Consider the following 15,297-nt stretch of genomic DNA (forward strand, 5'->3'; position numbering starts at 1 on the left):
CTTTTGGTGAAGTCCCGTATCCAAGATCGCATTAAGAATATTAAAAATATTATATAAAATTAACCTCATGATATATGCGTGTGTGTGTGTGTGTGTGTGTGTGTGTGTGTGTCACAAATGAACTGCATACTGGATTGCATCTCATTACCTATAAACAAGTATTCCGTGATATAAAATTCCACAATCTTCATAATTCTGATACCAGGCATTTCAAATAAGAGATACTCGAGCTGTACATATTACACAACAGCTGATTATATTGCTAGTTTCTCACCTGTTTTGTTCAAACAGCAGAAACAAAAATAGCATCCCTTTATTTAGAGTACAAACCTGCCTGACTAAATTTTCTCCTTATCTCAATGCTTCTCAAGACATTCAGAGACCAAGGTCCTTTCCTAAAAGGACTGCAGCTACTGACTATGATAGCTAAGACTGTGATTCATTTTATAGCTTTTGCTAGTACAAATTATCTTTTGGTTTCCATAATTTTTTATTGGGTATTTATTTCAATTACATTTCCAATGCTATCCCAAAAGTCCCCCACCCGCTCCCCCACCCACTCCCTTACCCACCCACTCCCACTTCTTGGCCCTGGTGTTCCCCTGTACTGAGGCATATAAAGTTTGCACGACCAATGGGCCTCTCTTGCTATTGATGGCCTACAAGGCCATCTTCTGATACATATGCAGCTAGAGACACGAGCTCCAGGGAGGGTATTGATTAGTTCATATTGTTGTTCCACCTATAGGATTGCAGATCCCTTCAGCTCCTTGAGTACTTTTCCTATCTCCCCCATTGGGGGCCCTGTGATCCATCCAATAGCTGACTGTGAGCATCCACTTCTGTGTTTGCCAGGCCCTGGCATAGTCTCACAAGAGACAGCCATATCTGGGTCCTTTTAGCAAAATCTTGCTAGACAAATTATCTTTCAAAAGAATTTTTCAATAGTGCAGGGATGTGTCCTGTAATCACAGCACTTGGGCAGCTGAGGCAAGCTTACAAATTCAAGGTCTGACTGGCCAAGGTATGTGGCTGGACTACATAGTAACACTACCTGAAAAAAACAAAAATAAAAACAAAAACAAGAAAAGAAAAAACAAAACAAAAAAAACTTTTTCAAGGGTTTAGACCAAAAACATGTTCTAAAACTTTTGGCTATTAATTCTGTGAAAAATATTTAATACAAACTTTAAATACAAATTTAGATTCTGTAAATATAAGTACTAATATTTAGATAAAAATGGTAAATATTCTCCCTTAAAACCCTGACAGATTTTAAAAAGAATAACTTTAACATTTCTGTTCTTTACAGGTGAGGTACTTCAGTAAAAGGTCACCTATAACTAAGAAGGCCAGTTGGCAGTTAAAGAAGATAGTAGACAGGGAAAAAGCAACTATTTAACATGCTTAGGTCGAAGGCAAGGATATCCTACCTAGAGACCATGTCCATCCCATATGGCTATACAAGGCCATATGGGATCTTCTGCTGAGGGCACTCAGCTGAGGAGCTGCAATCAAGACTGCTCTATTCTCCAAGCTGTTCACCAGGTGGGTTTGCCTGCCTGGCAGCAAAGGCATCCACTGTCTCATCACAGGCACTGCCAACTAGCCAGAAACTATGGGGCCCTGGCTTCTCAAAGAGGATGCCTTTCTCTAATTTCTAAAAAAGTGTTCCTACCCAGTCTTGCAGTGGGTTTGAGAAGCTCCCAGTTATGAAATGGTCAACAATTTACTTCTAAGGACACCCATGTGTCCTTCAAAGAGTGTGCCAATGCCGTGTGGAAAACAATCAAGCCACGTGACTACTTACTTTGCCCCCAGATGTATTTGCATTGTCTATCTCTGGTTTTACATCTTCCTCCAAAGCAAATTCCCTAAAATGAGAAAATGAACGGCCGTCAGTGGTAACAACATCTGCTACGCTACACAATGGGAAAAGGGCATACAGTTGGGGAACATGGCACATGAGTGTTGTCATCTGAATTGATTGTGACCCTTTCAAACTGATCTTACTGAGATACAATTTTCATATTTTTTTTTCATGCTGGCACCCATGGAAATTTCAGGTAAAAATGAGTGGCTTACCTGAGTACCATCACATGAATATCCATCCATTTTATGCACATTGGGGGCACACTAGGAAGAAAAAGAGCAAACTATCACCCAAACTCAGACCAAACATCAGGCTAACCCAATCCTGTTAATGTTCTCATTATATATAATCATGGTTGATAATACACCGATTCCCTTAAACTATACATAAAAGGAGAGGATGAAAAGGAGGTAAGAAGAAATATGCTTAATGAGCATCCTTTGAAAAATATGACATCTACCAGAGGCACAGCTACAGAGCAAAGAACTTACTAGAATGGCTTGGTAGATAACTTGTGCATTAGCACATGTTTCATTCAGATACATGAGTCCCTAGAGCAGGAAATGGGGCTTAAGACAAAAGCCAGGAACAGGTCCCCATTGGAGAAGCCATAAGTCCACTCTCCTGCCTTGTGCCACAGGGAGCAGTATAGCCTTTCACTTAAAGAAAGCCCTGGGAGTACAGAATACAACAGAGAAAGCAAGGGCAGGAAGATAGAGATGAGACCAACTTAAAATGAAATCATCGGAAAATCTGCTATCAATCTTGTTATTTTGTAAGCAAACTTTTCAAATAAAAACAAAAATATTTTTTTAAAAGAAATAAATAAATGGGGAGGGTTCTGTGGGGGGAGGGAAGACTCGAGTCTCTGCGGATATTAATTTTGGGAAAGAATGTTACATTTAATCACATCATCTTTCCTTCAAGTAACTTAAAAATTAGGAAGTACTCTGCTGAGCACACAGCCGGCCTCATACAGTTTATTACTCTGGTGAGAGAAAAACACAGATTATAGTCACTTGGGGAAGATGGTCAGTATAAAAGGACAGGAAAAAGACGCCACAAGAAACCATCCAATGCAGCTATTTTTCTTCTCTAAAACATTCATCTAGCCTTTTCTAAAATCTTGATGTTTAAAATACAAGTAAAAGGTAATGAGATAGTTTCCATTCTGGTTACTTTTATCACGGAAACTTTCTTCTATCATTGATGTATGATTTCATAGATTCCATTTATAATGGATGTAACATAGTAAATGGAGGTTACAGAACAATGCCCTATACTAATCTCTATCAAGGTGTACTGTTTAACCTAACTCAACACAGCACCTCTGTTTGGACTTGAGATTATTTCACAATTCCTGCTTATTTATAATCACATTGATGTAGTATCCTTATGCCTAGGAGCCTTAGTGGTAATTATTGTCATTATTAATGCCACGAGAGCTTAGAAAATTCTGCTAATTACATGGTAAAAAGGGGGAATACTCTTACATAAAGATCTCCTTGTTTCCTTAAAGCAATCATTTTTACCATTATAGACATATCACTTCTTAATCCTCCTTCTCTGGAAGCAAAGAAGTTGGCAGTCCTCGAATGGCAGCATACATCAATTTCAGTTTCTATGGTTTTGTTCAAACAAAACCAGCTCCCAAATCAAAACGTAAACTTCTCTACTAGCCTTGTGTTATCAGGTCACTGGGGAAGGAGAAGATGCCCGCTGTGATGAGTGACCCTCCTGTCCCTTCTTCCCAGCTGTCTTTATTTGTTCGGCTGAAACACAGCCAAGTGTGTGGTTATGTTGTCTCTGCTTCTTGGTGACATCATGTGAGACTTTGCAAAGATGACAATAGAAAAAGATACTGGCCAACAATGATGCGATGCAAGAGCTGGACGCGTGCCTCAGTGACAGAACATGGTAGAAAGGTTTGCTGGCATGCACAAGACCTTGGTTCCATCCCCAATCTCGTACCCCCACACACAGAGATTAGGCGTTGGGCAGAGGGAAGTGTGGTGTGACAGAGACAAGTGACATCTTGCCCGTTTGTATTTCTCTTGCAACACACCAAAGATGTCCCGTTTCCTTTAATTATCATGTGTAGAGTAAGTATTATAAGTTACCTGGCTCGAATTTCCTGAACATATTTCACGAATGTCACAGTCGTTCACTGCCTCTCGGCACACGGTCCCCAGAGGCTGAAACTGAAAAGAACGACATGCTATGTACGAAACTGTGAAAACAGTACAAAAAATCCTCTCGTAGTCCCACATTAAAAGAAAAATGCACACTTAAACTGTTTAAGATGACAGCCTTTACAAAACAGTTACCGAAGCAGCTGCTGTTTTAATAACTGCAATTCTTATAGGCAACGTAACTTCCGCAGTCACCACACATAAGTGTCACAGTATCCTGCAAGAACAGGGTGGAGGGTCAAGGGTGAGTTAGCTCAAGCTCGAGGAATTCCTGCCAAGCGGCCTTTGGATTTGGGCTTGGCCCTTCTTGCTTACCCCTTTATCTAAAAGCTTTTGTTCCCTCTGCTTGCCTCACCTGCGAAGAACTGAAAAGTGAAGCTATGACCACATCACAGTAAAGCTGTTTTCTGCTAAGCTTTCCTTCCCAATCCCCTGCCTCGTCTCTACATATATTTAAATCTTAGTCTTCTACTCTTTTCTACTTTTCTATCATCCATGCCTCTGGCCGGGTCTTGTGGAGTTGCTTGCCTCGTGCTTCTTTGTTTCAAATACTTCAACCTTGAGCCACACTGGATTTACACACAGTCATTTAACTCATTATAACAAAGCAGGACAGGGACAGCTCAAGTTACCAGATGCTGCTTCCCGTTTCACCCCTCTCCTCTTTCCTCTCCAAAATGATGGCATTGGGGACTGGGTTTATCCCCCCACTCGTAGAAACACACACAGCATCCTGCTCCCCGACTCCCTTCTCAGAGCTCTCTAGGTACCTGAGCCAAAATGAAAGAACGAATGGCAGCTGAGAGTGCTTTCAGAGACCTCTTCAGAGATTGCCTGAGACAGAGCAATGGGTTGGAAACAACAGGGACCACTGCTAGCAGAGCACAACTATGCCTCTCCCTAAGCCAGTCTCTGCAGATTCCTTAGCAACCTTAGATCAGAGCAGGTCAACTGTTAAAATCAGGATGATGGAGCCTATTCCAAAAGTGCACTGGTGAGTCTTATCTAAAACAAAGGTATCAAGCAGGGGTGGCTGTGCCCCAAAGGGGACATTTTGGTTGTCATGACAGGGGCAGTTCTTCTAAAAGCTAATGAATGGGTAAACCCCAAGGATGTTGCTAACATCCTATAGAGAACAAGGCACAACCTGACTACAGACAGCTTGTCTTATTCTTATCCAGACCAGAACGTCGGTACCAGCCATGAGATCCAGATTTAAGATGACATGAGTCAAAAGTGTTCATCCCGAAGAGGAGAGCTCCCATGACAGTTTTCTATGCCATCTTCCTTTAACTCATTAAAGCTATCCAATCAGCAACAGTCTTTGAGAGTGCCATGCATGTTCATTTGTCCACTCAACAAACATGAACTGAGAATCTATGCTAGTTACTGTTCAAGTGTGTGGCTCTGCTCCATGAAAACATAAACTAGAGACAGATCGTTCCTAAAGCTCACAAATCACAGAACATTGTTATTATCAGGTAATGAATGAGGAAAGGTAAGCCCTCAGTAACTTTGAATCTTGATGGACAAGTTTAAGTATTTGGAGGTAAGTCAAAAGATGAAATGGGATAGGAAATAAAGATACACTCTCATCTGTTTGTCACTATAGAGTTATCTTATCTAAAACATCCCTCTTGTTCCCTACGTGGCTATTGCTGAAGGCTGAATCAAGCTGGTCAGCAAGAAAGATGACTAAATTGAGCATCTTCTACTCGAAGGCTTGTTAACACCTGGTTCTCTTTAAGGTGCCTGCACCCCAGAGAATCAGGATGGGAAACTAGTCTCTGAGAAGTAAGAGAGTTTAGGCCGTGGCTCTCTCATGTCCTGGTTTTAAGACATTGGGTAAATTACTATTAAGTGGAAATACTAATCAAAGACGCACTTCAGAAGACTTCAGGAGGACCTTGTAGCCGCTGGAAATTCAACCATTTGCTATATGTTAGGGCTATTGGGTTATCTGTGCATAGCCTTACCAGTTTAAGAGTGTGCCTCCCTTTCAACCATTGGCTGCTAATTGGCAAATTATTTACCTTGCACTTTTTACAACAGAGGCCATCACTGCATTGAGAATCCTGGGTCAAGGTGCATTTCTTACAACACTCTGCTCCTTCAAGGGCACATTCCTAAGGAATATAAGCAGGTGTTAAACACTAGAAAATGTTGTCATTTTCCCAAAAGTACCAAGATCCTTTTTCAAGTGAATGTTTGAACTCAACGATAACAATCATGCATCCACAAATCCTTAAAATTTCTAAGATGTAATGCTCCATACTATCTCGAGAGCATGGAGCTAGCGACCTAAAAAGGAACCTCAAAATGACAGGGACTTACTGCAGGGGTGCCACAATCACACTCCTCTCCGGTTTCAATGAAGCCGTTTCCACACTCAGGAGGATCAAGAAGCTGTGGGAAGGAAGCCAAACAGGTCTGAAGTACAGAATCATCAATATCAAAAACTCACAGGGCTAATGGTCCAGTAACACATCTGGTGTATACACTGGCTACTCTCGCTATATTTTTATTTACCTTAGAGAAAAAAGTACAGCTTTAGAACTTGGAACTTTAGAAGATTTAGTACTGTGTATTTACACTACACAATATGTATACCAAGTAGGATATGGTAAATGTCAACAAAATAAAAGATGATCTAGCCATTGACAAAAGCCAGTTTGACATTTAAAGTCCATTTAAAGTAAGAAAGCAGGAAGTCTGGAGTCAGGAATCCTAGCCGACACTCTTAGCACTGGATCAGGAGGTCCGCAACAGTACGGCACATGCTTGCTGTGTGGGGCCCTGGAGTCAACAGCCAAGCATTATAAATGCAATGAAAGAAAACACAAAATGTTGAAATCAGCTTCACAGCAGAGACTTTACTATTTTAAACACCATCAGTGATAGAAGCTGTCCATCTAATTGATCAGCTGATTAATTAAATTACTATGAGGATCAAACCTCGAAAATTTTCACCCGCTAAAATCCCATTATTAATTTTTTTCAGTGGTTAACAGCAACTGCTGCTCTTGTAGAGGACCTGGTCCCACTACCAACACCCAAATGACAGCTCACAATTGTTGGTAACTGTAGTTCTGACAACCTGGAACTCTTCTGGAGTCCTTAGACACAAAGAATGCATGTAGTTCATGTACACACATGCTGACAAAACTCATAAAATTAAAAAAAAAAACAACCTTTAAAAATATTTTTATATTTATACTAACAAGGGGTATTCTCATTTCCCCTTTTAGGATTTAATTTTAATCCTTTCCCACTGTGTGTGCGTGTGCGCGCGTGTGCGTGTGCATGTACATGCCTCTGTGTGTGTGTGTGTGTGTGTGTGTGTGTGTGTGTGTGATGCCTGTGTGTACAGAGCAGCACGTGCTCTTAACTGCAGAGCCATCTTTCCAGCCCGTCAGGCTTTTGTTTTGTTATTTTGTTTTGTTTTAATTAGCTTTGGCTAGCATACACAGAAGTGGGTTTCAGTGTGTCATTTTCAGATGGTATCTCTCTTTTTTCTTTTTCTTTTAAGACAAGGTCTTACTAGAGCCCACATGGCTCTGGCTCGTAGCTCAAGCTGGATTTGAACACATGGTGAGCCTGGTTTCTTAGCTTCCTGAGCGCTGAAATTACAGACATGAGGTTCCCAGCGTCTAAATGTGGTTTATGAACAAAGTTACTTTTAAGTTAGAAAGTGGTCACAAAATTACTATGCCTACAAACCTGTTCAATATAAAATGGGGCTACAACTGTGAACACAGCTTCCCAGAGAACAGTGGTAACAATTCGCTCTTGGAATTAAAGCCAGTTTTGACTTATTCACAAGGAGATTTCTAAACCTATTTTATTTTTTAACTGTCATCATTTTTTTGTCTTTTAAATATAATTTATCCTATGATGACATGTAAATTTAGTACACAATAATTATTACTATTACCTAGCTGTATAATATTAATTTAGAAGTTAACCAAAGTTTTCATGTTACAGAATGAAAATATATACCCACACTTTCATAGCTAGAAAGGACAAAAGAAAACAAAACAAAATCCCCAGTAACTTCTGTCAGCTGGTATACCATCAGAATAACCCCAACGGTCATAGACTAAAGCTGGCCTTGAAATACAAACATGTAACCAATCCGGTGCTCAAATTAAAAGTTCCCTGATGCAGATCCAGCAGACATAAACTGGTGTTTACGACCGTGTGCAATGCTTCATAGGTAATTAGTCTTGATCACTGTATTACCTTGGAAGGCTTGTTGAACAGGCAGGCACCTCCACCACTATTCAGGAAGTCATGATATTCCTCGACGTTGCATTGAGTGAACTTTTTCGGGAGATAGTAGCTGCAGGAGAGCAGACAGTGAGTGCCTCGCTACAGTGTGAGCCTCCCTTGGTCATTTACAAGTCTTACATGTTCAGTGTTAAGATTATACATTCATCAACCATTGTGTCTAAACTCTTCATTTAGCAACATGTACTAGCTGTTCTTTGCTCATTTATTTGCATAGGACCTACAATTTAAACCAGAGACAAGAGACTTCTCTTTCCTAATGAATGAATACTATGCAGCTAGCTACAACTCAAACATCAGAGAATTCTACAAGATTCATAACTTATAACATATGGCCTATAATTTATAATATGTTTCAGGCCATGAAAGTCAAAGAAAGTCTAAGGGAACATTCCAGACTGAAAATAGGTGAAGAAATAAAGCCAAAGGCGACACTGCGTTTCGCAGCTTCGGCTGTAAATGACTTCTCTGGTATAGGGATCCATCCTGGATGTGGAGAAGGGCGGTTCTCCCCACTCCACCATGGCTGGATGGAAGGAGGTACCTGCTGCAGGAAATGTACCCAAACAGTTTGAGGGTGGTGGAGCACCAAACTGGCAGCATATGATTCAGGGAACCAACGGCATCTTTCCTACTGATATTGTGACTTTTGTTAAAGTTTGAAGTTGTTTTGAAATTACATAACAGACAAAAGGTAATAAATGGTCCAGATGGAAAAAGAAAGAGAAAAAATGTCAATATACATTAAGAATCCTCAAAATACACACACCTTTAGACCAGTCATTAGTCATTCGTTGTTGGTAATTTTAGGATTTTTTTCCTTACAAAAATAGCTATAAGCACAAAGATATATGCACAAGCATTTATAGTGACATAATGTAAATAAAAAGAATGTGAAAATACCTTGAATATTATCAACAGAATGGTTAGGTCTTATGAGGCTATGCCAGTGCCTGGCAAACACAGAAGTGGATGCTCACAGTCATCTATTGGATGGAACACAGGGCCCTCAATGAAGGAGCTAAAGAAAGTACCCAAGGAGCTGAAGGGGTCTGCAACCCCATAGGTAGAACAACAATATGAACTAACCAGTACCCCCAGAGCTCATGTCTCTAGCTGCATATGTAGCAGAAGATGACCTAGTCAGCCATCATTGGGAAGAGAGGCCCCTTGCGAAGATCTTATGCCCTAATACAGGGGAATGCCAGGGCCAGGAAGTGGGAGTGGGTGGGCTAGGGAGCAGGGCGAAGGGAGGGTATAGGAGGCTTTGGGGGAATAGCATTTGAAATATAAATAAAAAAAATATCTAAGAAGAAAAGGAAAAAAAAGTGGTTAGGTAAACTAACCACTAGGTAAATAGGAGAGCATGAAGCTGATAATCTCAATTTTGAAAATTGGTTAGGAAATGATGGCTATTCAGTGATAACTGAAAAATGAATATGTGTGTGTGTGTGTGTGTGTGTGTGTGTGTGTGTGTGTGGCAGGAGCCAAAACTCATAAAACAGCAATAAAAAAGGAAATTAATAATTTAATGATAATGTAGCAACTTTTTTTTTTTTTACAAACTATGACTACCACTGGAGAAAGACAATTTTATTTTTACATTTTAAAAAACTGCTTTATATTGAATTTTTATTTAGAAGGAAAACCAACTAAGATAATATTGAGTAGCTTTTATTTATTTATTTTATTTATTATTTTGTGTTTTGAGAAGTGTGTGAGTACATAGTCCACACTTAAAGTGACATCTCATCTCTACTTTGTCAGTGACAGGATGACAGGTATCACTATGCTCTTCCTTACGGGGAACACATGCTATCATGTCTCTCTCCCCAACCTACAAGGACTTATTTGTCCATAGCATAGTTAATATTCATAAGTAAATTATTAGAATTTATTATTATATGCTAAAACTAATTTTAATTTTTTTCTAAAATACTCCACACACCATTTTATTGGGTGTAACTTATCTAAACTACTTTAATTCCCTTACAAGGCTTTCCCAAATCGACAAAGTGTTTGTACCATGAAAAGTCTCTTTCTTCAGCTCCTTCCTTTTCCCTTTCGCTGGCTCCCAGCTGGTCCTCTCACCACATTCCCTTCCAGTCCTCCTGCGTGTCTCTACCAGATCGTCCATTATAAGTAGGACTCTCCAAGTTCCCTATTTTTTCTGCTGCTCAACTGAAACAGTTCCAAACTCCCAAAGTAAAATGTCACTAATTTTCAGTACAGAAGCATTAGCTGTCAAAGTATTATTTGAAGTTAGCCAGGGCAGTACATGCCTCAAATCCAAGACCTCCAGGAATAGAGGCAGGAGGATGATGAATTCAAGGCCAGCATGTGGCACAAGAGACCCTGTCCAATGAGGAGAAGCAATCTATTTGACTTTAGTTCTGCAAAGGTACTCACTAGGGTAACAGCCTATCCCAGCATCCTGCACACTTTATTTACAACAGGAAGCCTGGGCCCTCAGCAGTCATGCAAACCAAATCTTCCATATTTTTAACAGGGAATCTATTTTATGTTTAATGTGCACAGTTGAAGCTTACAGGTCACAGAGATTTGCCCCCTATTCTTCAGGGTAATGTATGAATTATATTCAATAATACATCCTTGGGTAAACTGGTGGCATTGATTTCAACCATGTTGCCAACATTAGCAGTGCCACTGAAAGTCAGGAAGCAAACCGGAGAGCACATTCCCATGGGATTCACAGATGATGCTGAACAGAGATCAGATTACAGAGCCATTGCAGATAGCACTTATACAAAGGGATATTCTCGTGAGTGTATCTATTTAAGGTAGGAAGAATGCCAAGGGGAAAAGCAACACATATCTTAATATATTAAGGTGAATATTTGGTTACTCTGTAATTGTAATTCTCACTATAGAGATTGTCTATACAAATTTAATATCACTAATCAAAAATAATCATATTTATTAAAAATTTTGAGACAGGGTTTCACTGTTTAGTTCTGGCTGGCCAGAAACCCACCATGTAGACCAGACTAGCCTCAAACTTATAAAAATCTAGCTGTCTCTGTCTTCCACATCCTGTGGTTGAAGGTATGTGCTACCATAGTTGCTTTAAAATGCAGGGAGCACTGTGGGAGGAGGTTCAGATGCTAAAGTGCTACACAGGCTGCTACACAGGCACCAAGACTTAAGACTGGATCTCTAGCATTCATGTAAATGCTGAGCCCAGCGGCATCCCTGTGTAGCTCCAGCAGGCGAACAACCTAGCCAGCCTACCTAATTGAGCTCCAGGTTCAATGAGAGATCCTGTCTCAAAAAAAAGGCAACGTGCAATAATGGAAGAACCCAATGGGGAACTCTGGCCCCATGTTCTCGTGCATACATGTGCATGAACACCTGCACATTCTTATGCATATATACATCACATATGGAAATTATTATGCATGGGTTAAAAATAATGACAAACCTTAGAGATGGTCAGAAATGAGATCAGAGAAGGAGGACATTCCAGAGAAAAATAATTTATTCAGGAATTCAAAAGAAGTTGGAAGCTCAAATATAATCATATTAAACAAATTTGAAGAAACAAAAAATCCCCATGCAGCAAATCAAAAAATTCTGGAAACCCACCAAAAATTATAAGAAAATAGAACAATCATGGGAAATGAGATGGGAAATGAGAATAAAGATATGGATATATAAATCATATAAACACTAAAGTAAGAGATTTGAACCTTATTCTTTTTTACTTGCTTGTTTTTTGAGACAGCTTCATGTATCTTTGGCTGCTTCCAACTTACAATATGGTAGAAGATAACCCTTAACTCCTAATCCTCCTGGAAGGTCTCTACCTTCCAGGTTCTGGGGTTCCAGGTGTAGGTACCCCACCTGACAGAATTTTATTCTTCAGACTGTTGTTACTGACAAACGTTGTAGGTAGGACACTGGTATTTAGTAAACAACAGTACATATTAAAATCATGGATTAATCTTAACAAATATAATGTTATCCAAGAAAGCAAGAGACATAAAAATACGCATTATGAAACATCTATGAATCATAAGCGTGAGAAGCAATGCTGTTTTACATATATACATATGCGAAGACTGAAACTATACAAATAAGCTATGAATAAGGACCAAAATCAAAATGCTGGCTGCCTTGCTGAGAATGAAGGGCAGTGAAGGAGAGCACAGTCCGTGTGTCTCTCACTTTTGAAAACTGTGGTGCAAGTGTGTGCAGTTTTCTCCTCTACAGCCTTTAAGGCTGCTGGAAGCAGGAGTCAGGAGCCTGGAAGATGCCTGAGCGAATGCCATCAAAATAACAACAGCACAAGAAAGTGAACCTGAGTGGTCTGGGACAAAAGGAATGCTTCTAAGAATTTATTCAGACAAAATGAAAGACAAGAATTCAAGTCTTGACAGTGTGTGAAGAAGATAGGATCACATAAAAATGAAAATCTTTCAGAGAAGTCTACATTGTGCTTCCTAACCTTTGTTCAATGACCCTGAGCTAGGAAGGCTATCACACAACCATCAACGTGGACCTGACTACAAACAGGCCACAGTTTTTGTTTCATTTTGAGCATCAATTTAACAGCTGAAATAAAAGAGATTTAAAAAGAGTGGGGGGGGTGCGGGGGCAGTTAGAGAGCAAACCTAACAGAAGAAGAGAGTGGCTTTACCTCATTAGAATTCTACCCTAGAACTAAGACTAAAAAAAATTCCTAGTGGCTTCTCATTAACTTGAAGTGGAGTGCTTGCTTGTTTTTGTTGTTGCTTTTTTTTTTTTTTTTTTTTTGGTTTTTCGAGACAGGGTTTCTCTTTATAGCTCTGGCTGTCCTGGAGCTTTTTTTTTTTTTTTATAAGAGGATATTTTGCAAAAAAATATTTTATATGGAGGGCCATGAGGAATAGCTCTTTCTGATTTTTTCCATGCGTCATTCACAGTAAGGGGAAAAGACTCACCCTGTGTCTCCCATTATGCACCCAGACCAGGTGTCCTCGCATTTACACTCACCTAGGAGACAAGGAAGTCACACACCTGTTACAAACTCAATGCAGCTGCACTCAAGTGGCTGTCAGGTTATCTTAACTTTGTGTCCAAAATGGTTTTCGAAACCTACTTTCTAATTGTACTTACACAATAGGTGCTTTGGCTACAATGTATAAAAACAAACCGCCTTTGTACCCCATGGGGGCCATCCATATACATTGGCCCATGCTTCACAAATGTGGTTATGTTTATCAACCACTTAAAGTAGCTACTTGGAAGACAAACAAATACCAGTGAAATCCTGAGATATTAATGGCACCCCTATAGGATCCCCAGGTTCAGGAGTTTTTAGGGGAAATTCTGCAGTACCTTCTCACTGTTAAAACTCTCTGTGTGGGGCTCTGGGAGAAGCAGAAGAGAGGACTGATTGCTTAGACAAAAGTCCTCGCAATCAGGCTGCCTGGCTTGAAAGTCCTAATTTTTACTTAACATATGTTTAATCCTGAAGACAATATCTTTTTTATGATCTATTTAACAAGCTGTCTGTCTTAAAAAATACAACTAAATCTCACATGACTAAAACTTACCACTTGCTAGTTTTCTTTTGTCGGAGATTATACCGACATTGTGGGCTAATGACTGAGCGAGGGTAACTGCCATTAAATCCGTTTTTCCAAACTGAAAACAAAACGAAAAGATGATGTAAATGAACACTGTTTCTCGTTTAAGATAGGCTAGAGAAAACGGTACAAACAATTGAAGACAAGTCATTCCTAAGCATTTTCTTTCTTTTTGCATGTGCGGTATGTTTTTGAGACAGGGCTTCTGTGTTGCTTAGGCTGGCCTCTAACTCCTGGTGCGAGCTTCAGGATCCTTGGCAGTAGGATTGCAGGCATGCACTACAGTACCCTCGACATTTTCTTTAGCAGAATCTAAGCCTCCTGTACTGGCAATGCATTGGGGATGAAGTAGTGTAGCAAACACATTCAAATGTGATTAAGTCCTAGGAGGAGGAGAATGACTCCGAGAAGCAGTCATCTCATAGCCTGGAAACTTAAATGTAATTCTGATTCCAAATTTCACTTGATAACATTCCCGAAAAAACTCAATAACTGCATAGCATTAAGCCAGACTTTTGAATAATACATAATAAAGCTATATGTGTCTGGAACTCATTTTCATCCCATGTGGGACAGAAAGCAACTTTAGCAAACAAACATAATGAGAGTCAGAAAATCAAGATGCTCTGTAGCCAATCCGATCTTTAATTTTCCAGTTTGTGGCCTTCCTGAGATTGGAGCACTTTCCTTCACAGTGTTTCTGCTAAGTTTAGTGTGTTAGGAGTAAGCCCTTCTCCATGGAAGCTCTTCTCTGCCTTTTAACTTTCCCCAAATTTGCCAAATACTGACAAAAGGAGAAAATATCCAATTGGGTTGCTAGGTGGCCCCAATGCTTCAGAGATTATTCAAATCTGGAAAATCCTCATTCAGCAATGCAAACCCTTGGGCTTTATTCTTATTTTCAATGAAGGTTAATATATAGATTCTCTCTCTGTGAACTGCTTAATCAGGAAATTATTCTATAGAGAACATGAGTATAATCATCGAGTCATATTTTGAGATCTGGACACAGAAAGGAGCCATACTGATGACTAATGAAGCAGTCGAGCATCTGGAGACTATGGCTACTAAGCAATGGTTTCTGAAATACTGGGAGAGCATGTTCAGCCATCATACCACTTTGTATTGCACAGGTGTTCACACCTACTTCATTCACGCCTCCTCCTCTCAGCAGCGAGCAAATCCCACCAATATAAGCTGCCCCGCTCCGGCTACTCTCAAATTGACTGCCCCTTTCAGAAAAGGAAATGAAAAGGCTTACTGCTCACAGTTCAGACATTCAAGCCACTCTCAGAGTTTATTTTCTAATTTGTTTTCTCAATGCATACAATATATTCCCCAGGTAAGGAAG

The 15,297-nt window shown here is 39.9% G+C and overlaps 1 protein-coding gene across 11 annotated transcripts in view; it reads right to left on the minus strand.

Annotated features, from left to right (window-relative positions):
- Positions 1-15,297, minus strand: part of Adam22 (ADAM metallopeptidase domain 22) — an 86,178-nt gene that overhangs the window by 48,067 nt on the left and 22,814 nt on the right. For all 11 annotated transcript variants that reach the window (XM_029477327.1, XM_029477321.1, XM_021163951.2 and 8 more), the window contains 9 exons: positions 15,094-15,178; positions 13,914-14,004; positions 13,299-13,350; positions 8,308-8,407; positions 6,400-6,471; positions 6,099-6,191; positions 3,994-4,074; positions 2,086-2,136; positions 1,811-1,874 (listed from right to left, as the gene is read on the minus strand). In XM_029477327.1, coding sequence (XP_029333187.1) covers positions 1,811-1,874; positions 2,086-2,136; positions 3,994-4,074; positions 6,099-6,191; positions 6,400-6,471; positions 8,308-8,407; positions 13,299-13,350; positions 13,914-14,004; positions 15,094-15,178 — 689 coding nt within the window. The remainder of the gene's footprint in view (positions 1-1,810; positions 1,875-2,085; positions 2,137-3,993; positions 4,075-6,098; positions 6,192-6,399; positions 6,472-8,307; positions 8,408-13,298; positions 13,351-13,913; positions 14,005-15,093; positions 15,179-15,297) is intronic.

Source organism: Mus caroli, chromosome 5 (genome assembly GCF_900094665.2).
Source record: "Mus caroli chromosome 5, CAROLI_EIJ_v1.1, whole genome shotgun sequence".
Lineage (NCBI taxonomy): Eukaryota > Metazoa > Chordata > Mammalia > Rodentia > Muridae > Mus > Mus caroli.